The sequence below is a fragment of the Phyllobates terribilis genome, unplaced genomic scaffold, assembly GCF_046119375.1.
Source record: "Phyllobates terribilis strain yellow unplaced genomic scaffold, ASM4611937v1 Scaffold_1__5_contigs__length_1240528914, whole genome shotgun sequence".
In the NCBI taxonomy this organism is placed as follows: Eukaryota; Metazoa; Chordata; class Amphibia; order Anura; family Dendrobatidae; genus Phyllobates; species Phyllobates terribilis.
Genome location: NW_027362761.1, coordinates 174,285,758 through 174,311,447, shown reverse-complemented (window position 1 = coordinate 174,311,447; position 25,690 = coordinate 174,285,758). Strand labels below are relative to the sequence as shown.

The 25,690-nt window shown below is 41.5% G+C and overlaps 1 protein-coding gene across 3 annotated transcripts in view; it reads right to left on the bottom strand.

Annotated features, from left to right (window-relative positions):
* The window catches only part of TJP2 (tight junction protein 2), a 136,973-nt gene that overhangs the window by 63,621 nt on the left and 47,662 nt on the right, over positions 1–25,690 (bottom strand). Inside the window, exon 1 of one of the 3 annotated variants that reach the window (XM_073669866.1) lies at positions 21,215–21,418. The exons of the other annotated variants lie outside the window; for them this stretch is intronic. Within the exon in view, the coding sequence (XP_073525967.1) occupies positions 21,215–21,319 (105 nt within the window). The 5' untranslated portion in view covers positions 21,320–21,418. Of the gene's footprint in view, positions 1–21,214; positions 21,419–25,690 lie in introns of those variants that run through there. 3 annotated transcript variants of the gene reach the window in all.

Below are 25,690 nucleotides of genomic sequence, written 5' to 3'. Positions count from 1 at the left end.
TTGCTATTGAAAACATTATCTATGAGCTCAAAAAACTTTCAGGTGATGTGGTTTTTTAAAAAGCTGATCTGCTTTTGCATCTGAAAAAAAGATCCTCAAAGAACACAGCAAAAACGCTGTGTGTGAATGTAGCCTTAGATCAGGAATAGAACAGCCATTTATAGGACATTTCATAACTTTCCCAAATTCCTATGAAAAAATATTCAGCACATTCCGCATTGAACTATTGTACCCAATTTATTATATATTTTAGGAGTCGGAGTCGGTCCATTTTATACTGACTCCACCAAAATGAGCACCGACTCCATGACTCCACAGCCCTGTGTGGCGCTACACACCAAACAGAGCTGTTCTGTCCTGCTCCATTCAGGGTTACCATAGGGCTACCATCAAAGTTAAAAGCAGCTGATGAGTGAGGGTGCTGGGTATCAGACAACCCACACATCTGTTACGGAAGACCTACCCTTTGGGTAGCTTTTTAACAGGGTTGTCCAGGCTCTATGACTGGAGACTTTTAAATCCGAACAGACCACGCACCACACGCTGTGTGGATTCTCCAATGCCGGTGGTCAACTGACCACAAGTATGTGATTCGCAAACTTCCAGCCACATTCCGACTTAACATACCTTGACTAGCTCAATTTACTTGAATTGAGGAAGGCCGCGCACGTCTAGTCGGCGCGTGACCGCATGTATGCAAATCTCATATTTCATATTTACAGTCAAGTGACCGCCTGGCACCAGACAATCCCTACAGCGTACGATATGCACGTTACACATTATGAGGATTCAAAATAAAGTAACTGTACATTTTAACCTCAAGCCTGGACAACTCTAATATTATATGCCAGGACAATCCCTTTAACTTCCACAACTATTCTATTCAATTAATTATTTTTCATCAGATAATGTAATTAAACCATAATGCAGTAATATTTAAGCTCAATGTAACATAACACGGTAATATGATCGTTTTTCCATGATACATATGGTATAGCCGCTGGTCACTCTGGAAATGTCTTAATATTGTTTGGTCTGTGTCTACAATAAGTTATACTTCTAGAATGGAGGCTACGGCTGTTAAATTCAATCAGCAAACTCAGAACATGAACCAATAACCAGAAGCAACATAAAATACGAAGATCATTGTCTATCTACTGGCGTACAAGCTTGTTAACAACAAACAAGACTGACCAGCAGAATAGGATGTCTACCCAGCATTTACCCACCCCACCACTGTACACCAAACAATACAGCTATTCTTACCAGACAAACACTGCAGCTCCTGACCAAGACAATTCATTCCTGGCATTTTTTATATCTCATTAATATGGCAAGCGTGACTGAAAGAATGTTAGGTCTCTAAACTACACAGAAATAAATGTTTTTACGGGCAAATTAACATTTTCACTGTATTACACAGCAGTCTGTTAGATATAAAATAACATTCATCAGGCTGGACCGTTCTGACAGTTTACAATTATTTCTTTAGTCATTTTCCAAAACTTTTAAAAGGTTCAAAAACAATTGCAGTCATGTAAAATAACAGATTGCCCGCATTCACCCTTCCTAGGTCCATTGCCTGCTCACTGACACGGCTTCAGTCTGTGTGTTTTGGTTGCAGTGGTGACGTCACGACTACAGCACACATTACCGCTGTAGACAATCACTGATCTCAGTGGATCGTGCAGTATATATCAGTAGAGCTCCGTGATTGTCTGCAGTGCTGATGCACGCTATAGTCGTGATGTCCCTGCTGCAGCCAACACAGAGAATGGAGCAGCAGTGGAGAGCCGGCGCTCTATTTGGAGAAGATGACTACTAACGGTCTTCTTTAAAATAAATGTGTTTTAGCTGAAAAATACTAAATGTGAAGTTACTACAGGTTAATGAATTGGTACACCTGTCAGAAGATCACTTTATGCCTCATGTAGGTTACCATATCATAATAGGGCTCCCACTCTCCTGGAGGCATATGGGGCCTCTACCGTACCTCCACATGTAATGTCATGTGAATTAACAAAAGAGAAACCTACAGGAAATTAAAATTTGGTGTGAACACCCTTTGTAATCCTAGACAGATTCAATAATGTTGTGATCAGGGCCCTGTAACGGCCGTATTATCACTTCCAGGACTCATTTTGTTCTTAGAACATATCATACACCATGGTAAGGCTATGTTCACACATCATGGTTTTTTCAGCAGCAAATCCTGATTTCTTGCCAGGAGGTTGTTCAAGATTTTTCTTGCTTTTTTGCTTGTTTTTGGGGGCATTTTTGATGTGTTTAAGCGTGGTTTTTTTCATTGTCATTTTGTCTCTTTTATGCATGTACATAAAGTTCAGGGAAAAAAAAAATCTCATTCTGGTTTTGGCACAAAAAATGCTGAAAAACTTAACACCTCCGTTTTTGGTGCGTTTTTTTTTTTTTTTTTTTTTTACCACCCATTACTTCCAACAGGTGAAAAAACGCTGAAAGAAGCAACATACTCTATTCTGCAAAAAAAACATGCAAAGCACAAAATCCTGTACAAAAAAAAAACATGGTGTGCATGAGATTTCTGGAATCTCAGACTTTGCTGGTACTGTGAAACACAGCTGGAAACTTGCATAAAAAAACGCTGAAAAAAAAACATGATGTGTGAACATAGCCGAAGACTGAGCACAGCAGTGTAGGCACTGTAGGCGCAGTGACCAGCCAGGGAAACTTTGAAATTGGAATTTGTCCAGCAGCGCCATCAGCTTAAAATGGACAGCGACCAATGGGACCAAGCTATACTAATCTACTGTTTGAAAGTGGTCTTCCTGGAAGAATTGTGGTCAAAAAGCCATACCTTCAACATAGAAATGAGACCAAGCGAATCAACCAAGAACAAATGCATAGGAACTGGGGGTGCAGAAAAATGGCATCAGGTGCTCTGGACTGAGGAGTCAAAATGTGACAAGTATGGCTGTAACAGAAGGCCGTTTTTTTGCCATAGGTCTGGAAAAAGAGTACAATAATAAATGTCTGCAAGCAACAGTGAATAATGGTATAGAATACTTGCAAGTTTGGGGCTGCAAATCCACAGATGGAGCTGGGAATTTGGTCAGGAGTAAATGGTGTCCCCAATGCTGATAAATACAGGCAGATACTTTTCCATCATGCAATATCATTAGGACATTGTCTGAATAACACCAAGTTTAGTCTGCATTAGAAACCTCAAACACACGTGCAATGTCATTAAGAACCTTCTTCAGCGTAAAGAAGAACAAGGAGTCCTGCCTGGAAATGATGAAATGAAATGACCCTTGATCTTAACATCATCCAGGTTTGTCTAGGATTAAATGGAACAGAAGAATTTGTCCAACCCTATATCCACAGACGATCTGTGATTAGTTCTCCAAGATGTTTGGAACATCCTGTTGAGGTCATTCAAAAACTTTGTGCAAGTGTACGTATAAGGCTATGTGCCCACGATGCAGAAATGCTCAGGATTTTTTCCTGAGCGTTTCTGCATCTCCCTGGCAGAAAAAAAAGCATGCGGATTCTACAAGTGTTTTTCCTGCCAGGGACATGTGGAAGTGAAGCGTTCTTCACTGGCATTTCCGCATGCGGGTTGACAAGAGCTTTCCAAGCGATTAGAATCACTTGGAAAGTGCTGGTGACAACTAGGTCACACTATATAAATCCATGCAAACAGCATGGATTTATATAGTGTGACCCGAGCGAATGGTTAAAAATAAAAAAATAAACCTATACTTACCTTCTGATGGCCCCCGAGACTTGCTGCGCTCCTGTGCTGGCTGTCGGCAGATCGCGGTACGCTGTACTGAAAGACCTGCAGTCACATGACTGACGTCAGCGCAGGTCCTTCAGTACTGCGCGATCTGTCGGCAAGTGAAGAGAAGGAGTCCGGGGGCCGTCAGAAAGTGAATATAATCTTTATTTTATTCTTTTTTTTTATGGTACCTGGGTGTGGAGGAGAGTCTCCTCTCCTCCAGACCCGGGTACCATCCACACATTAGAACGCGCCAATTACGCAAGTACAGATGCAGTCTTGCGGAATTGACGCGTTCTAATGCAAGTCAATGGCGGTGAAAACGCAGCGCTTCCGCAAAATTAATGGACATGCTTTTTGAGCGCAACATAAACGCTGCGGAAAAATCCGCAGCATGGGCACTGAAAGTGCGGAATTGCATTGGAGACCATGGGGGAAGGTTTACCAAACGTTTACGCTGCGGAAATTCCGCAGCGTAAACGCTTGAAAAACGCATCGTGGGCACAAAGCCTAAGAGTTGCTGCTGTTTTAAAAGGCAAAGAATGGTCATACCAAATATCGATTTAATTTGTTTATTCACTTTGCATTTTATTAAATCAAACAAACTATTAACATTTCTATTTTTGAACACACTGTTATTTTGCAAAACTTTTAGACAGATGTGGAAAAATTCTGCACACTACTGTATATCATTCTGCTCAGCTTCTCTTCCTCTCTACCAGGGCTGGGCAGACTGCGGGCCATATCCGGCCATCGGGCTGCTCCATTCCAGCCTGCGGACCGAGACAGTTGAAGGGCTGAAAACTGTGGCCCAGGATGCAGAAAGCAGTGAACACATTGGAGGAGGGCTCCTTCTTCCACCAATCAGCGTGCCCGACTGAGACAACAGGCGCAATGACCTTATTTCATCGCATCTGCTGTGCAGAGAGTCAGTGCCCCGGAGACCGGAGCAGAGCGCCGGGGGAATGGGTGCGAGGCGAGCATTTTTTTTTTTTCACATGTATATGGAATGTTTGCATATACAGTGGTGTGAAAAAGTGTTTGCCCCTTACTGATTTCTTATTCGTTTGCAGGTTTGTCACACTTTAAATGTTTCAGATCACAAAACAAATTGAAACATTAATAAAAGATAACACAAGTAAACGCAAAATGCAGCTTTTAAATGAAGGTCTTTATTATTAAGGAAAATAAATCCAAACTATCACGGGTGTGTCAGATGTGACAGACAATCACCCTGCAGTTGGTTGCAGAAGATCTCTTAGTTTGGCATTACAGACACCTTTTTAGCTGTTTCACTCTAGGACCCAGCGGCTACCTCCTTCCTGCTAATTGACACCCTGGCCTGGGTGTTTAAATTGTTTCACTTTGCAGCAGAAAGGTGCCGGTGATACTCACGTTTCCTTGTGAATGCTTGGAGGTCTAAGACTGCAATCTTCCTCTGTGGTGCTTGGAGGACGCTTGGAGTTATTTCTCTGAAGTAGTCTAAAGCTAAGCTACTTTCCCATGTTTGTCTCCCTTGTCTTTAGTCATTAGAGGGGATCGACTAATGTTCATCCCCCCTTCCCTATCCAGGGACAAGCGCTAGGGAAATACAGGGTTTAGGTTCGCGTGCGGCAATTGGTGAGGAACCAATATAGGGACGTTAGTGGAGACAGGGTGATTTCAGATCAGCCTACGAGGTCTCCACTCCCCCCTTTCCCTAGAGTCTGGGCTCCCTTTCCCCCTTCCCTTTGTGTTGCACCTAGTCTTGCACACACCTGGCGTGACACAAACCTACAGGGCCCTGTGTGAAAAGTAATTGCCTCCACCCCCCTTTAAAACACAAGTTAACTGTGGGAAGCAGAGTTCAATTTCCCTAGCCACACACAGGCCTGATTACTGTCACATCTGTTCTCAATCAAGAAATCACTTAAATAGGACCTGCATGACAAAGTGAAGTCGACCAAAAGATCCTCAAAAGCTAGACATCATGCTGCGAGCCAAAGAAACAAATTAGAAACAAAGTAATTGAGATTTATCAGTTTGGAAAAGGTTATAATTAAAAGCCATTTCTAAAGCTTTGGGTCTCCAGCGAACCACAGTGAGAGCCATTATCCACAAATGGCAAAAACATGGAACAGTGGTGAACCTTCCCAAGAGTGTCCAGCTGACCAAAATTACCCTAAGAGGTCACAAAAGACCCCACAACATCCAATGAACTACAGTTCTCACTTGCCTCAATTAAGGTCAGTTTCATGCTCTACCATAAGAAAGAGACTGTGCAAAAATGGCAAGCATGGCACAGTTCCAAGACGAAAACCACTGCTGAGCAAAAAGAACAAAGGCTCGTCTCAGTTTTGCCAGAAAACATCTTGATGTCCCAAGACTTTTGGGAGAATACTCTGTGGACTGACGAGACAAAAATAGAACTTTTTGGAAGGTGTATGTCCCATTACATCTGGTGTAGACGTAACAACATTTCAGAAAAGGAAAATCATACCAACAGTAAAATATGGTGGGGGTGGTGTGATGGTCTGGGGCTGTTTTGCTGCTTCAGGACCTGGAAGACTTGCTGTGATAAATGGAACCATGAATTCTGAGGTTTACCAAAAAATCCTGATAGAGAATGTCCGGCCATCTGTTTGTGACCTCAAGCTGAAGCACATTTGGGTTATGCAGCAGGACAATGATCCAAAACACACCGGCAAGTCCACCTGAATGGCTTAAGAAAAACAAAATTAAGACTTTGGAGTGGCCTAGTCAAGGTCCTTGACTTAATCTGATTGAGATGCTGTAGCATGAACTTAAAAATGCAGTTCATGCTCGAGAACCCTCCAATGTGGCTGAATTACAACAATTTTGCAAAGAGGAGTGGGACAAAATTCCTCCAGAGCGCTGTAAAAGACTCATTGACAGTTATCGCAAACGCTTGATTGCAGTTGTTGCTGCTAAGGGTGGCCCAACCAGTTATTAGCTTTAGGGTGCAATCACTTTTTCACACAGGGCCCTGTAGGTTTGGATTTCTTTTTCCCTTAATAAAGACCTTCGTTTAAAAACTGCATTTTGCGATTACAAATATGTTACAAATATACAAAAAGAATAAGAAATCAGGAAGGGGGCAAACACTTTCACAGCACTGTATATAGGGAGGCTATGTGGCGGCTCACACTGTATATAGGGGACTCATGCAGTATACAGAGGTGCTATGTGAAGTCTCAAACTGTATATACAGAGGCTATGTGGGTGCTCATACAGAGGCTTTGTAGGGGGGATGCCAGCATATTTAATTCTGCTCACTATTACGTGCTAGCATATTCATTATAGTTATTAATAATTGTAATATTAATATTTAACATAATTGATTTCAGCCTATTGGTTCCTCCCTCCACAACAGTCACGGTCTCTCATGTGGCCCCTACATGTAAGTGACTTCCGAACCGCTGCTTTTCCCCAGTCCAATTACCATCCACTAGCTGATCTGATATCAGACTGTACTCATTTGGAGTACAGATGAGGATAGTGAAAACGTCAGCTTTCGACCTCTTTCTTACTAACTGGGTATAACACTGCTGCAGTAAATTGACAGATGCTGACATTTTAAATATCATCTATATGAATATGCTTGAGTATCAATGCAGCTGAAGACAGGCAAATACACTGGGGAAGAAGAATTTTTCATTTGTAGGCCAACAATTTTGAAGTACACTAAAAAGTTGAAAGAGGGCACTTTTTTTCCACAAAATCTACAGGAAGATCACATGACTGTGTGGACACAATTTTCTATTCATATATAGCTTGGTTTGTGTGATCTTTACCAGAAGTCATCTAGCAACCTGTTCTTGAAAAACAGTCAGAACAGAGAGATAGCATCAATGTGCCACTGGTCATTGTTATTCTGGACCCATAAACTTAAATAGATGACTTCAGCACCACAAATGAGACCATAAGGAGCACATGTCTCCAATTTTTTCAGAGACATCCTGAAAATCTAACACCTGAATACCGCCATAGACTATAATGGGTCCATAGTTGTCCATGGAAAATAGGGAAAATGCACAGACGACAAAGCCTGACATCTGAATAAGGCATTAAGACACTGACAAATTTCCAGGCACATAGTCACCTGCATAGAAAAGAGGTATATACAATGAATAGACAAACTAGAAGAACTAGTCGGCTCAATTTTTAATTCGGCTTTAAATACAGACATGATAAAACTAGACCAGACAGATCGGTAAAGTTGCAGAGGAGACTAGCGAGTTCAGAAAACACCAAACAGTAGCTGCCATATATTTAATTTAGACCAATCAACAGGTCATGCAGTGTCGTACAACTGAAATGTAATCCGTGTTGTGTAAACTGAGCTCCCAGCTCACCATTTATATATCGGCTTCAGTCTGCCCCCCTTGTATGGAAGCCATGTAACCATGATAATTCCAAAAATGCTTCAGAGAACATAATAGAGGCCAAGTAATGACATACCAAGTCATGACTGACAACAGACTGATCCCTGATACTGCAATGCCGTGAAAAGAATCTCCCCCTGCAGTCTCAACGACTCTGCATAATTCATGTTACGTGTCTAAGTATACACGCTAAAGAAATGTAAGCAGTTACATTCACATATACAAGGGGAAACAGAACATTTTAATAATGAAATAAATTTCCAATTATTTTGCAATAAATTGTAAGGAGCAATTGCCTTCTACAGCTTCAATCATGCCAATAATACTGACAGGCAATTATAAAAGGAAGTCATCATTGGCATATATAGATAATATGCAATTACCCATGTTTCTGCTATGAGTAGGCACTGAATGTCTTCACTAGATAGCTATTATAGGATTCCAAAATCATTCTATAGGATCCACAGCCTGAAATCTGGGGCCTTAAAAGGGGTTGTCCCATGAACAAAGCATAATTTAATCAATAGATCTTTGAATAATAATAAGTTCCACAATTGGATGTGTTAAAAAAATGTTCTTGTGCTAAGATAACCTTATAAACGTGCCCCTGCTGTGTACTGTGTAATGGCTGTGTCTGACCATGCAGAGATGCTCCAGTTCATGGTCAGCACATGCCACAGCTGATGGCAGGAGAAAAAAAGCATAAATCACTTATGACCGTATACTGACGAAAGCTGTGGTATGATCAGACCATATTCCTGCACGGTCAGACACAGCCATTACACAGTACACAGCAGGGGAACATTTATAAGATTATCTCAGCACAGGAACATTTTAAATACTTAACACCTTCAATTGTGGAACTTGCATTTTAATCATTAGATCTTGGCATAAAAGTATTTTGCTCGTGGAACAACCTCTTTAAGCATCAAAACTCAGAAAATATAATGTCCTTGTTGCCAATAGCAACAACAAATTTCAGTAAAAAAAATTCTAAAATTCTCTGGGCTAACAAAGTTGAATTGGTTGCAGTGAGATACGCAGTAACTTATGATTGCTTAGTCTCCTTCCATTTGCATTGATCCTTTCTTTTGTACCCTCTTAATCAGCAGTTTGTAGCAGGGAAAGTAAAAATGCTTGCATTTGCTTTCTAAATGTTTTGGAGCAGGTTACACATACAAATTAGCCAATATCAGAAACACAGCAATAAGACATTAAATTAGTGCCCGAATTCACATGTCCGTGTGGAGAGTTCAGGTCAGAAGACCTACTGCTGGTCAATGCATTGTGGTCTAAACTCCAACCATGAAACGCGGATGTATCTGACCTACCCTCTAGCACTCAGTTGTACAGTCTGCAACTATATACAGTGGGTACGGAAAGTATTCAAACCCCCTTTAAATGTTTCACTCTTTGTTTCATTGCAGCCATTTGGTAAATTCTAAAAAGTTCATTTTTTTCCTCATTAAAGTACACTCTGCACCCCATCTTGACAGAAATGTCGACATTTTTGCAAATTTATTAAAAAAGAAAAACTGAAATATCACATGGTCACAAGTATTCAGACCCTTTGCTCAGACACATATTTAAGTCACATGCTGTCCGTTTCCTTGTGATCCCCCTTGAGATGGTTCTACTCCTTCATTGGAGTCCAGCTGTGTTTAATTAAACTGATAGGACTTGATTTGGAAAGGAACACACCTGTCTATAGAAGACCTCACAGCTCACAGTGCATGTCAGACCAAATGAGAATCATGAGCTCAAAAGGAAGTGCCCAAGAAGCTCAGAGACAGAATTGTGGCAAGGCACAGATCTGGCCAAGGTTATAAAAGAATTTCTGCATTACTCAAGGTTCCTAAGAGCACAGTGTCCTCCATAATCCTGAAATCGAAGAAGTTTGGGACCACCAGAAGTCTTCCTAGACCTGGCAGTCCAGCCAAACTGAGCAATCGTGGGAGAAGAGCCTTGGTGAGAGAGGTAAAGAATAACCCTGAGATCACTGTGGCTGAGCTCCAGAGATGCAGTAGGCAGAAAGTTCCATAAAGTCAACTATCACTGCAGACCTCCACCAGTCGGGCCTTTAAAGGCAGAGAGGCCTGACGGAAGCCTCTCCTCAGTGGAAGACATATGAAAGCCCGTAAAGAGTTTGCTCAAAAACACATGAAGGACTCCCAGACTATGAGAAATAAGATTCTCTGGTCTGATGAGACAAAGATAGAACTTTTTGGTGATAATTCTAAGCGGTATGTGTGGAGAAAACGAGCCACTGCTCATCACCTGCCCAATACAATCCCAACAGTGAAACATGGTAGTGGCAGCATCATGCTATGGGGGTGTTTTTTCAGCTGCAGGGACAGGACGACTGGTTGCAATTGAAGGAAACATGAATGCGGCAAAGTACAGAGATATCCTGGATGAAAACCTCTTCCAGAGTGGACCTCAGACTTGGCCGAAGGTTCACCTTGCAACAAGACAATGACCCTAAGCACACAGCTAAAATAACAAAGGAGTGGCTTCAAAAGAACTGTGTGACCATTTTTGACTGGCCCAGCCAGAGTCCTGACCTAAACCCAATTGAGCATCCCTGGAGAGACCTGAAAATGGCTGTCCACCATCCAACCTGATGGAACTGGAGAGGATCTGCAAGGAAGAATGGCAGAGGATCCCGAAATCCAGGTGTGAAAAACTTGTTGCATCATTCCCAAGATGACTCATGGCTATACTAGCTCAAAAGGGTGCTTCTACTCAATACTGAGCAAAAGGTCTGAATACTTATGACCACGTGATATTTCAGTTTTTCTCTTTTAATAAATTTGCAAAAATTTCTACATTTCTGTTTTTTTTTCAGTCAATATGGGGTGCAGAGTGTACTTTAATGAGAAAAGAAAATGAACTTTTTAGAATTTACCAAATGGCTGCAATGAAACACGGGTCTGAATACTTTCCTTACCCACTGAAGCTGCTAAGCTGCAGTTATGTGCAGGCAGCCAATGTTGGCTAGGCTGTTGTACAGACCTTCTTGCTGATGACTGGCCTGAAGACAAATAAATAAATGCCTATAGGTTATAATGGATGCGTGTGAAAAAGAAGGATGTATGAATAAGGCTTAGAGGATCCACCACAATTTCAAAAGTGGCCAGCTGTTGCTCTTGTTTTACTCCTAACGCTCTGAGTATTCAACTATATATATACACACAGTTATATGAAAAAGTTTGGGCACCCCTATTAATCTTAAGCTTAATGTTTTATAAAAATTGGTGTTTTTGCAACAGCTATTTCAGTTTGATATATGTAATAACTGTTGGACACAGTAATGTTTCTGCCTTGAAATGAGGTTTATTGTACTAACAGAAAATGTGCAATCTGCATTCAAACAAAATTTGACAGGTGCATAAGTATGGGTACCCTTATTTTCTTGTTTTAAATACTCCTACCTACTTTTTACTGACTTACTAAAGCACTTTTTTTGGTTTTGTAACCTCATTGAGCTTTGAACTTCATAGCCAGGTGTATGCAATCATGAGAAAAGCTACTTAAAGTGGCCACTTGCAAGTTGTTCTCCTGTTTGAATCTCCTCTGAAGAGTGGCATCATGGGCTCCTCAAAACAACTGTCAAATGATCTGAAAACAAAGATTATTCAACATAGTTGTTCAGGGGAAGGATACAAAAAGCTGTCTCAGAGATTTAACCTGTCAGTTTCCACTGTGAGGAACATAGTAAGGAAATGGAAGAACACAGGGACAGTTCTTGTTAAGGCCAGAAGTGGCAGGCCAAGAAAAACATCAGAAAGGCAGAGAAGAAGAATGGTGAGATCAGTCAAGGACAATCCTCAGACCACCTCCAGAGAGCTGCAGCATCAACTTGCTGCATATGGTGTCACTGTGCATCGGTCAACTATACAACGCACTTTGCACAAGGAGAAGCTGTATGGGAGTGATGCGAAAGAAGGCGTTTCTGCAAGCACGCCACAAACAGTCGGCTGAAGTATGCAAAAGCACATTTGGAGAAGCCAATTTCTTTTTGAAAGAAGGTCCTGTGGACTGATGAAACCAAGATTGAGTTGTTTGGTCATACAAAAAGGCGTTATGCATGGCGGCAAAAAAACACAGCATTCCAAGAAAAACACTTGCTACCCACAGTAAAATTTGGTGGAGGTTCCATCATGCTTTGGGGCTGTGTGGCTAATGCCGGCACCAGGAATCTTGTTAAAGTTGAGGGACGCATGGATTCCACTCAGTATCAGCAGATTCTTGACAATAATGTTCAAGAATCAGTGATAAAGTTGAAGTTACGCAGGGGATGGATCTTTCAGCAAGACAATGATCCAAAACATCTTAGGAGGGTTGATCCCACTGACAAATCCCTTTAAAAAGGATCTTTCGATCTTTCATGGGACAGTTTGTCAGACAATAGTACTTTCCCATTTGGGCGGAGAGTACTTAACAGCTTGCACTGTGTGCTAATCACCAAGTTAGCAATTCAATACAATAGTGTTCAGTGACTGCATTAACACAACAACAACAAATGTAAAAGCAGAGCATCCAATATAGCAATGTTTGAAAGGTGGCCCCCTATGTGCCTAACGCGAGACCCTTGCAAAATCATATGGTTCAGATGCCTTCCTCAGAATATTAATCAGGGATTCCAGTACAACCATAAAATAATAAAAACGCAATATAATACACACACACACACATATATATTAATGGAAGAAGTTTAAGACGTATTTTTCTGCATTCGAATCTGTGTTATGGCTACATTTCCATATGTTTCCATCGGTCACAAATGTGTTTTTTTTTCCAGTGTGTTAGGGTCCGTGCCCACGTAGCGTTTTACAAGCGTATATGCTGCGGAATTTCCGCAGGGTAAACGCTTGTAAAACGCTTGTTAATCCGTCCCCCATGGTCCCCAATGAGAATCCGCAATTTCAATGCCCATGCTGCGGATTTTTCCGCAGCGTTTTTGATACGCTCAAAAATCCACAGCATGTCCATTAATTTTGCGTTTACGCATGCGGAATTGCCTTGTCAATGCAATAAAAAACGCAGGGCAATTCCGCATGTCCCAAACGCATCATAAACGCGCGAAAAACGCTTGCCAAATTCCGCAAGCGTTTTTCCGGGAGAGGACATGCAGAAATGAAGCGCAAATTTTCTGCTTCATTTCTGCAACGTGGGCACATAGCCTTATCGAGTTTTATCGGTTTTAAAAACAGACAGGACATTGATGAGAGAAATGAATGTGTATGCGTAGCATAAGGCCGGATTCACGCATCCGTGCTTCGTTGTCAAGATCTGCTGCCGATTTCCCAACCTGTACTCAACAGCCTCATGTACACCTATGGAGACTGTCACGTTCGGGTCAGGACGCCCATGGCTGGTCTGTGTGTTAATCTGGACTAAGTGAAAAAAAGATACAGTAAATATACACTACCGTTCAAAAGTTTGGGGTAATTTAGAAATTTCATTATTTTTGAAAGAAAAATCACATTTTTTTTCAATGAAGTTAACATTAAATGAATCAGAAATACACTCTATACATTGTTAATGTGGTGAATGACTATTCTAGCTGCAAACGTCTTGTTTTTATTGCAATATCTACATAGGTGTATAGAGGCCCATTTCTAACAACCACCACTCCAGTGTTTTAATGGTACATTGTGTTTGCTAACTGTGTAAGAAGCTAATGGATGTTTAGAAAACCCTTGCACAAGTATGTTGGCCCAGCTGAAAACGGTTTGGCTGATTTGAGAAGCTATAAAATTGACCTTCCTTTTGAGCTAGTTGAGAATCTGGAGCATTACATTTGTTTGTTCTATGAAACTCTCAAAATGGCCAGAAAAAGAGAAATTTCATGTGAAACTCGACAGTCTATTCTTGTTCTTAGAAATGAAGGCTATTCCATGCGAGAAATTGCCAAGAAAGTACTGAAGATTTCCTAAAACGGTGTGTACTACTCCCTTCAGAGGAGAGCACAAACAGGCTCTAACCAGAGTGGAAAGAGAAGTGGGAGGCCCCGCTGAACAACTGAGCAACAAGACAAGTATATTAGAGTCTCTAGTTTGAGAAATCGACTCCTCACAGCTCCTCAACTGGCAGCTTCATTAAATAGTACATGCAAAACACCAGTGTCAACGTCTACAGTGAAGAGGCGACTCCGGGATGCTGGCCTTCAGGGCAAAGTGGCAAAGAAAAAGCCATATCTGAGACTGGCTAATAAAAGGAAAAGATTAATATGGGCAAAAGAAAACAGACATTGGACAGAGGAAGATTGGAAAAAAGTTTTATGGACAGATAAATCAAAGTTTGAGGTGTTTGGATCACACAGAAGAACATTTGTGAGATGCAAAACAACTGAAAAGATGCTAGAAGAGTGCCTGATGCCATCTGTCAAGCATGGTGGAGGTAATGTGATGGTCTGGGGTTGCTTTAGTGCTGGTAAAGTGGGAGATTTGTACAAGGTAAATGGGATTTTGAATAAGGAAGGCTATCACTCCATTTTACAACGCCATGCCATACCCTGTGGACAGAACTTGATTGGAGCCAATTTCATCCTACAACAGGACAATGACTCAAAGCACACCTCCAATTTACGCATGAACTATTTAGGGAAGAAACAGGCAGCTGGTATTCTATCTGTAATGAAGTGGCCAGCGCAGTCACCAGATCTCAACCCCATTGAGCTGTTGTGGGAGCAGCTTGACCGTATGGTACGCAAAAAGTGCCCATCAAGCCAATCCAACTTGTGGAGGGGCTTCAGGAAGCATGGGGTGAAATTTCTCAAGATTACCTCAGCAAATTAACAGCTAGAATGGCAAAGGTCTGCAATGCTGTAATTGCTGCAAAGGGAGCATTCTTTGACGAAAGCAAAGTTTGAAGGAGAAAATTATTCTTTCAAATAAAAATCGTTATTTCTAACCTTGTTAATGTCTGGACTATATTTTCTAATCATTTGATAAATAAAAGTATGAGTTTTCATGGAAAACACAAAATTGTCTGGGTGATCCCAAACTTATGAACGGTAGAGTAAATGAATGGAGAAAACAACATCCACAGATATAGCTGTGTGTGGTTGGACCATTCCCAATCAGACATTGGTATCATGTGAACGATTGCAATATGTTAGTATCTGTGGGTAGAGGATAGACTTTTTATTTGCACCAGTTTTGAAGTTCTCCCCTTTTCTATAGGGAAATACTAATTCTCCACTCAAACTTTAACCAAGCCTGAGCCCATGTCATTTAATGCAATGATAGAAATTCGAACACACAATGGGTGCGAGGGTGCAGCAAAGCTACTTGGAAACTGCAAGAAATCAACGCTAGCTAGAAAGAAAAAAAGGATGGCATCATTTCAATTCACTTCCCCAACACTGATCATTTTGAAATTGATTAAAAAATTTAAATATCTGGAAAAAACATGACATACAGTATAGAAGAGCTATGTTTAAATAAATACAGGTTTTATTCAGTTAGGCTACGTTCCCACGATCCGGAGCCTGCTGCGGCCCCGACGCTGTGGAGAAGCTGCTGGCGGCTTCCGCTCAATATGCTGATGAGCGGAATCTTTTTTTTTTTTTTTTTCCCCACATGTGGACTTTCCTCATAGAGGTTAGGTCTATGGGGAAAGCCCGCATGAGGACCCGCCGGAGAAATAGACATGCTGCGGTCTGGAAAGACGCGCTGCATGTCAGTTTCCGCGGATGAGCCGCAGACGCATAGTGGACACGGGATTTCTACAAATCCTATCCACAATGCTGTAACATCTGGCAGCTGCGGTTTACAAGCAGCGCAAGAGCACTGTGTCCAATCCGTAGCAATTACTGATAGGCTATGAGCATACTAAGGCAATGGATTGTTCCTTAAATGTGCAAAAAAAGAATCCATAAGGGGGTTGTCCGGCCCAAATCGATAACATCAAAAGTCAGTGTCGGACTGGCCTGGCGGGGTACTGGTGAAATGCCCGGTGGGCTCCAGATGAGGAAGGAGAGGAAAAGGAAAAAATAAATAAAAAAAAAAAATAAAAAAAAAATTATATATATATATATATATATATATATATATATATATATATATATATATATATATAGTATTCTTTTTAGGGTCACGGGCCCTTTAAAAGCGCATGTACGCAGCATTGTGTGGTGCCCAGAATTCTGTATGGAGGACTGTGTTGTGCCCAGAATTCTGTATGGAGGACTATACTGTCCAGTCTACAATTAACACTTTTTAAATCGTGCTGTGTGTTAAAGGGGCCCACAAAAACCAGGAACCAGCCTTGGCAATGACGCACTTAAAGATAAAAGCTGGCTGCAGCTGTGACAGGGCGATCTGCTCTTTGACAGGCCCCTTTAAAGTCAACTACAAGCTTTGGGGCATGTTCACACATGCCAGGTTTGTTGAAATTTCTGTGACTTAGAATTAACTCCGTTTATCTGAATTTCTCAGCATTTAGAGAACTGCATACACGGTCAGCGAGTTGTCTGCATCCAGTATGGACTCCACACAGACAGCACACTGACCAATGAAAGTCAATATGTTAGCAAATGAGTGATTATCCAAATGGGAAAAAAAATTACAGCATCCACTATCCTTGACTATTTTGCAGCAGAAACAGTATTAGTTTCAATGGGACTAATCTCTGGGCAACGAAGTGGATGAGGACACAGAACTGTATCTCCAGACACCACCACTCTAAGGGTTAGTGCCCACGATGCAGAGCGTTTTTGCCTCTCTGGCAGAAAAAAAACGCATGCAGATTTACATGCGTTTTTTCAGCGTTTTTTACATGCGTTTTCTTCAAGCACTTTTCCAAGCAATTTTGAGCATCACTTGGAAATTTGCTTGACAAGTTGGTCAAGCAACAGAAGTCCATGCAACTGGCATGGATTTATATTGTGTGACCAACTTAGATGCTTTAAATGCTGCATCTATAGTAAAAAAAAAAAAACTGTATACTCACCTCTCCGGTCTCCTCCAGTCTGCTCCTGGCGGCGATCCGCTCTCCTCGGCATCCCGCGGTGTACTGGCAGGACCTGCAGTGACGTCATTTAGTCAGGTGATGGTCACACGACCATCACCTGACCCCTGACGTCAGCAGTCGCGTGACCATGAGCTGACTAAATGACATCACTGCAGGTCCTGCAAGTACACCGCGGGACGCCGAGGAGAGAGGACGCGGCCAGGAGGAGACCGGAGAGGTGAGTATACAGGTTTTTTTTTATTTTTAACTTTATTTTTTTCACTGCTTGGTAGGCGGGATGAAGAGTTGTAGTCTCCTCTTCATCCCGGGTACCACATGCACCCCGATTACGCTGCTAATTTGTGGCCATTGAATTTAATTGAAACGCAGCAAATCCACATATACCTGCGGGTTTGCTGCGTTTCAATGTTCCTCAATGGCTGCGAATTTCCAGCATAATCGCGGTAGAAATGGTCATGCTGCGTTTTGCAACGCAATGCGAATTTGGCGCGCTAATTAGTGCATCATGTGCACAGCACATCCGAATTCACATTGCTTTGCATCGCAGACGGTTTTACAAGCATTTTCGCGGCCGTAAAAATGCTACAAGAACGCTATGTGGGAGCATACATTCTTAGGCTATGTTTGTTTCCAAGCTTTCACAGAGAAGACATGCTAGTAGCTGTCAGAAAAATAGAGGGGGACAGAAACCAAAGCAGGATCAAGGATTACTTGGCAATTATTTGCACTATTGCAGATGTGGTCTCTGGGAGTTTCATTCAGAAGTCCATAGGGCAGTGCATTCTGATAGCAGCGCACACATCTCCTGATCAGGCTGGTAAACGCAGGGTACTTAATGTCTTACACAAGTGTACACAGTGCTACACAATGGGGCCCAAGAAACCTATTATACCTCTCCATATTTGTGGACCAAGAAGTTATTCTATTTATTCCTTTTCTTCATTCTTTTTAGTACACCCCCACAATAAATAACAGTGGTAAAGTAGTGTCATAAATAGCTCTATCCAGCACTGGCAAGGACAGATAATGATATTTACGCCCCCCTGCCAGGTTTATATATACAATGAAACTGCTCTATGCCACTGCTACATTGTAACGTAATGTAAGTTAATGCGTCCGCATTGCAACAAGCAAGTCACAAGAACGTAGAAGCAGTTGGATTCTTCTCAACTTGCTTGTTACAGTCCTAGCACCTCGCAAAGCGATTCCATTTACCTGTATTAAGATGCGATGTAGCATTGGACCTTTGGCCGTGCGAACGGTGTAGCACCTGCCTTAGGGCTTGCTCACACTCAGATGAGGGCTATCCTACATTATATTGGATAGCACTCGGACCAATGTTATTCAATGAGACATTGCAGATCTGCGTTTTTTTTCTAAAGACAAAATCCTTCGTCATTACCCCCTGACGAAGGTATATAAAGAAACGCGCGTTGGGGTGAGCACCACACTCTTTGCTGGATCCAATACAGGTACAACTTTGTTTTTCAACATATATCATGTTACTTCAATCTAGTATCCTGTATAACACGATAAGTTACATGGGCTTCAACTATATGTCTATGAAGGGTTGGTGCAATAGCATATGAAGGGGTGTGCAATTACTTACATCACACTATAGATTAATATCCATCATGTTGTACTGTACAATTACCCCCAACAATTAATGATTATACATTCTCACTTGGAGATATACTTATATTATGTCATTTTTGGCACATTTGCACTTAATTGATTATCAGGCCTAAATACATCTACTGAATGTTACACAGATTATTACATTATTTGAGTTATTCCGACTCAAGGTTGTTGGACTGATAGCAGCAATGTTATCATTATTATATGTGGGAGAGCTCTCTTTTGCCACCACGTACCCACTTGTATTACAATAAAGGTATTTTAATTCACTTTTTTTTATGTCTAGACCATTTTTTTTTCCTCGCTCATTGGTTTTGTTCTTCTCCGATTGGTCTATCCAATTGACCCAGCACTCATATGTGACCATATTAAAATGTATAATTTATCACTATACGGGTGAGGTTTCCCGGAAATGAATGAATAAATATATATTTTACAGTACAAACCAAAAGTTTGGACACACCTTCTCATTTAAAGATTTTTCTGTATTTTCATGACTATGAAAATTGTACAGTCACACTGAAGGCATCAAAACTATGAATTAACACATGTGGAATTATATACTTAACAAAAAAGTGTGAAACAACTGAAAATATGTCTTTATATTCTAGGTTCTTCAAAGTAGCCTCCTTTTGCTTTGATGACTGCTTTGCACACTCTTGGCATTCTCTTGATGAGCTTCAAGAGGTAGTCACCGGAAATGGTCTTCCAACAATCTTGAAGGAGTTCCCAGAGATGCTTAGCACTTGTTGGCCCTTTTGCCTTCACTCTGCGGTCCAGCTCACCCCAAACCATCTTGATTGGGTTCAGGTCTGGTGACTGTGGAGGCCAGGTCATCTGGCATAGCACCCCATCACTCTCCCTCTTGGTCAAATAGCCCTTACACAGCCTGGAGGTGTGTTTGGGGTCATTGTCCTGTTGAAAAATAAATGATGGTCCAACTAAACGCAAACCAGATGGAATAGCATGCCGCTGCAAGATGCTGTGGTAGCCATGCTGGTTCAGTATGCCTTCAATTTTGAATAATCCCCAACAGTGTCACCAGCAAAGCACCCCCACACCATCACACCTCCTCCTCCATGCTTCACGGTGGGAACCAGGCATGTAGAGTCCATCCGTTCACCTTTTCTGCGTGGCACAAAGACACGTAGTTGGAACCAAAGATCTCAAATTTGGACTCATCAGACCAAAGCACAGATTTCCACTGGTCTAATGTCCATTCCTTGTGTTCTTTAGCCCAAACAAGTCTCTTCTGCTTGTTGCCTGTCCTTAGCAGTGGTTTCCTAGCAGCTATTTTACCATGAAGGCCTGCTGCACAAAGTCTCCTCTTAACAGTTGTGGTAGAGATGTGTCTGCTGCTAGAACCTGTGAAGTGAAAAGCATTTCCGGTGACTACCTCTTGAAGCTCATCAAGAGAATGCCAAGAGTGTGCAAAGCAGTCATCAAAGCAAAAGGTGGCTACTTTGAAGAACCTAGAATATAAGACATATTTTCAGTTGCTTCACACTTTTTTGTTAAGTATATAATTCCACATGTGTTAATTCATAGTTTTGATGCCTTCAGTGTGAATGTACAATTTTCATAGTCATGAAAATACAGAAAAATCTTTAAATGAGAAGGTGTGTCCAAACGGGCGGCACAGTGGTTAGCACTACAGCCTTGCAGCGCTGGGGTCCTGGGTTCAAATCCCACCAAGGACAACATCTGCAAGGAGTTTGTATGTTCTCCCCATGTTTGCGTGGGTTTCCTCCCACACTCCAAAGACATACTGATAGGGAATCTAGATTGTGAGCCCCGATGGGGACAGCAATGATAATGTATGTAAAGCGCTGCGGAATATGTTAGCGCTATATAAAAATGAAGATTATTATGAACTTATATATATATTATTTTATTTTATTTATTTTTTTTTTATTAGTCTTTTACCTCATTTGTTTAGTCACATAGCGACAGCAAACTTTTATCCTGCCTGGAGAACCCCTTTAAATCAGATGGGAGTTTTATATACTGTATATATAGTTTTATAGCTGCATTTTTGGGTGAACATTTTTCTGTACGGTTTGTGATTTAGGGGTATTTAATGCCTATGTTATATATTTAGCACCTGAGTTGGCAAGCAGAAAATCCACAAGGTACAGTGGCATGAAAGTGAATTTTAAGAAATGTTATTAGCCCCCAGAGGAACATAATGGGGGCAGAAACTGACCTGCAGGGGGCATTTTACATTTCTGGGTTGGAATGGATCAAGCCTATACATGACACTGTATAGGATAACACCAGGGACTGCTGGGCCATGTGGTGCCCAGTACCTGCCTCTGCCCTGAGAGGTGGCCATCATCCCACCTGGGATCAGGAGTTTGCACAGAGCTGGCTCCCTGCCGGGGGCTGGGAAGTTTAGTGAAGTTTCAGCCCCCTCCTGTCCTGATACCTGCGGGCATGGGCTGCTCACCTCGCTCCTTGCCATCCGGCTACTCACTCCGAGCCATGCGGACAGGCTCTTGCTGTGGCTCTGTGGCGGCGGCGGCGGCAGGAACCTGTCTCCTCTCATGGGCATCGTCACTGCTGCCTGTGCTCCGCCGCAGTCCTCTCAGCACAACCTGTCCCCGTGCACTGCACAGGACTCGCGATCCCCTCAGCCAAGTGTAGACTCCCCTGGGGCAAGCTTCCAGTGGGCCTCTACCATTACCTACAAGGGGGGGGGCGCCACTGCCGAATGGTATGAGCGCTGCTTGCTGTGTAGCTCTCAGCTCCCAATACCACTCAAGCACTACAAGCAAGAACTGAGGTAATGCTTGCACTTCATGCGCTAGAGGCAAACTATAGGAAACTTGGAAGGATCATAAAAAGCGTGCTCACCTGCCGGAGTAATGGTTTATTCGAAGTGCTGCAACTACAAGCTGGAAGTTTCAAAGCAAACAAAGAGGGAGGGGAGTTTACACCCTGCAGTGTCCTGGGCACAGGGGAAGGGTCCACCAGAGGGTCTCTGGCTATTTGTCAGCAGCACTAGCCCCCCACCACAGCTATCGAGGCCATGCTACAGAGTCCTGTCATCAGAAGCAATGTGTCACACTGTGACCAGGACATTTTCTGCCACTCTTTTTTTCCTCTCCTCCTTCCAAAAGCCATAACATTTTCATTTTTTTCTGGCCACACAGACATCAGGGATTGTTTTGTAGCTTTCAATGACGCCGTCCATTTAACCACAAAAAAATTCCAAGGGCAGTGAAAGGGTTAAAAAAAAAGTTTGCACCATTGTTTTTGGGTTTTGTAATTAGGGAGTTCATTTTGCTACGTGGCAACATAACTCTCCAGGTCCGCACGATTCCGCTGATACCAAACCGCTTTGCTTTTTTAAAATATTTTAGTGGTTAAAAAAAATTCCTAACTAAAAAATAAAAATGTTATTTTCAGCACTATTTTCTGACACACGTCACCTTTTCCTTTATTTGGTGCTACAGCGGTGCCAGGGCTTGTTTTTTGCGTGGCGAGCTGTCATATTCATTGATATCATTTAGGGGTATATGCCGCATTTTTATTGCTTTTTATAGCATTTTATAGCAAGGTACGGTGGCCGAAAAGTGCCAATTCCTGCATTTCTTTTTGGGGTTTTAGCATTTAACATACAGGTTACAAGAAGTTCTGTTTTATCTAGATCGGACTTTATGGATATGAAAATATCAGGTATGTTTTCAAACTTTTGTGGAATTTTTTATATATATTTTTTTAAATTTTCATTAAATTACATTCTTTTCTTTTTTTTTTTTCTAGATCCCTGTAAGAGGACTTGATCCTATTTGTACTATATACTGTAATACTTCTGTATTACCTTAAAGGTATGTGCAGACTATCTGGAGCCTGCTGCGGCCCCGAGGCTGCAGAGAAGCCGCCAGCGGCTTTTACAAATGAGCGCCGGCCTCTTTTTTTTTTTCTTTTCTCACAGGCAGACTTTCCTCATAGAGGTTAGGTCTATGGGGAAAGCCCGCATGAGGACCCGCAAGAGAAATTAACATGCTGCGGTCTGGAAAGACGCGCCACATGTCAGTTTCCGCGGGTGATCCGCAGACGCATAGTGGACATGGGATTTGTATAAATCCCATCCACTATGCTGTAATATCTGGCCGCTGCGGATTGCACACAGCGCACTTTGGCTACTTCCAATCCGCAGTGAACACTGATCGTGTGCATGTACCCTAAGGCCACGGCCCCACTATCAGTATTCGGTCAGTATTTTTTCTCAGGAGTGGGTGATAAATGCAGAATTGGTGACTTGTTTCTATTATAACTTTTCTCTGATTGTCCCTCACCTGGTTTTGGCTCCCACTCCTGAGAAAAAATACTGATAGTGGGGCCGTGGCTTTATGAACAGTCTCCTTAGGAGTACAAAGATGGTGGAAACAGGATTTTTCCGCAGGCCCTGAGCTGCCATGGCAACCCATTGCAGAGGATGGGGCCAATTCAGAGCTGGAATAGTTGAGCCACGTGATCATGCCAATTAAATGACGCTATCAGAGATTGACAGCAGCATTTATATGGTTAAACGGCAGCGATCTAAGCTAGCTCCAGTTGCTGCTGTAAGGGGCAGGTGCAGACAACAGTTTTCTCTCCATCCGAGAAAATCAGTGTAATTATGGTTCTCAGATTCTGATCGCAGTGGGATCCTATTTTCTCATAGGTGGAGAGAAAAAGAAAAGTTTCTTTATACTGTCTGTCCGTGAAAATTGGATGTCTTCCGAGTGCGGTCCGATTTTTTTTTTTTTCACGGATCCATAGACATGAATGGGCAAATGGCGTGCGATTCTTGGAGGTAAGTCGGGCATGCCGTCATCTTTCTCCTCGGACCACTCAGTCCGTGGAAAAATCGAACATGTGCACAGCCCCATAGAATAACATGGGTTCAAGTGCTATCTGTCAAAACCACGGATAGCACTTGTCCTATTAAAACAGTCTAACAGTCCTTAGAGGCAGGTGCCTGCTGTATAATACAGCTCCATACATCTATGACCATATGACAAATGTTTATATGATCGCAAAGGATTAATAGAAGTATTATTATTTCTACTTTGCGATAAAAAGCGATGTTAAGTGTTAGAGGAAAAACATTAAAAAAATGTATTTAAATTGTAGATTTCCCTAGAGAAATTCATAATGTCTAGTAGTCTAGATTTTGAGCTGGAGCAAATATTAGATTATCTAATGATAGATATGAAGATGAGTACCACTTTTTCAGGTTTATTACGCCATCTTATGACCTGAAACATATTGTGTCTTATCTTAGTGTGAGGGATATTCTTAAATGAGGATATTTTTATTTTCAAAAAGAGTACAAGATCAGACTGTATCAAAATAAAGAATGTTACTGGAAATAATTATGTAAAAGGAACGCAAATATAAAATACTCAGTATTCTATGGGCATCTTTCTACAGTGTGAAAGTGCACACAAAAAAATAAAAGGATAACTTTTTCAATTACATGTATAGGGAAGGTTTAAACAATTAAAAATAATTGATATTTATACATAATATAGCAAAAAGTATTTGTATAATGTGGTCACACTGCAACATCCTAACCAATTCCCCTCTATCTTTTGTCATACTGTATATAATTACGGTATTTTGTATGGAATGTAATGCATATATTATTGATTATTGGATACTATTGGGTCAGGTATCCCTTGGTTGTTGTTGTTTTTTTTGTAGTTTTAAATTTTGGGGGGATAAAGATTTTTACACATGCATAATAAATCAGACCACTGAAAATTGCCACTTATCCAAGACTATATACTTTTTCTACTACAGGCTTAAGAACTAACAGGCAGGTACTAACTATTAGTCAGTTGTGCCCAGGGCTGTGGAGTCTGTAAGCCAAACCTTCGACTCCGACTCCCTCATACATGGCTCATGTTTAAGTGATAAATTTACTGTAGCACAGATTAATCTCAGCTAAAAGTCTAGACACTTAGATCAGGAATAGGACAGACATTTATAAGACATTTCATAACTTTCCCAAATTCTTAGGAAAAAATATTCCCCACAAACTGCATTGAATTACTGTATCCAATTTATTATATATTTTAGGAGTCAGAGTTGGTCCATTTTATACTGACTCCACCAAAATGGGCTACGACTCCAACTCTACAGCCCTGGTTGTGCCCAGCGGTGATCCCTGCTGGCTATGCAGCAGCTTCTGCTAACATTATGCGGACAGGGCAGGAGCTTCTCTTCTTGTCTGCTCTGTTGACTGGGCGTGACTGCCGATGTCATGCTGATTGACAGCTGCCTAACTTCCCTTTAACATGCAAACACTACTGCATAAGAAAGGAGAAGGGAGGCTACAATAGACATAGCCTGTTTTCTTATTGAGAAGTGGGACAATTGGATCAGTCATTAGATTGAAGCATGACAGATCTACTAACCCTAAGCTATCCAACTGTGTGAAAGATAAAACTCAAAGATATTTTACAATTCTTTAATTCCCAGCAGTCAGATAGTAATCAGCTCTGAAAGTCTATTGCTTTAATCAGTGCATGCCAATGTGCAGATTAAGTAAACCCACTCTACATGGCCTACATCGGCATTAATCTTCAGAGATCTCTAGATTATGCTTTGGATTCCATTTTAAATCCAGAGGTTTCCCGTATGTAAAGCTATGCTTTACAGTGGATGAAGCACTTTTGGATTTTTTTTAATGCTAGTCTCAGTTTTATAATGTTAATTGAACTGCAATAAAAATATCAGAAGGGATGGTCATTCATATCAAATACGGTGATGGGATTACTATTGCATTTAGGGAATTTGCAGTTTAAACCACATTACTCTTTTATAACCTCTTACATTAAAATATTTATGAACATTTCACAGTCCCATGTCTAGGGCTGTAGCGTTAAGAAAATATCTAAAGCCTCATACACATGGGAAAGCCATATGG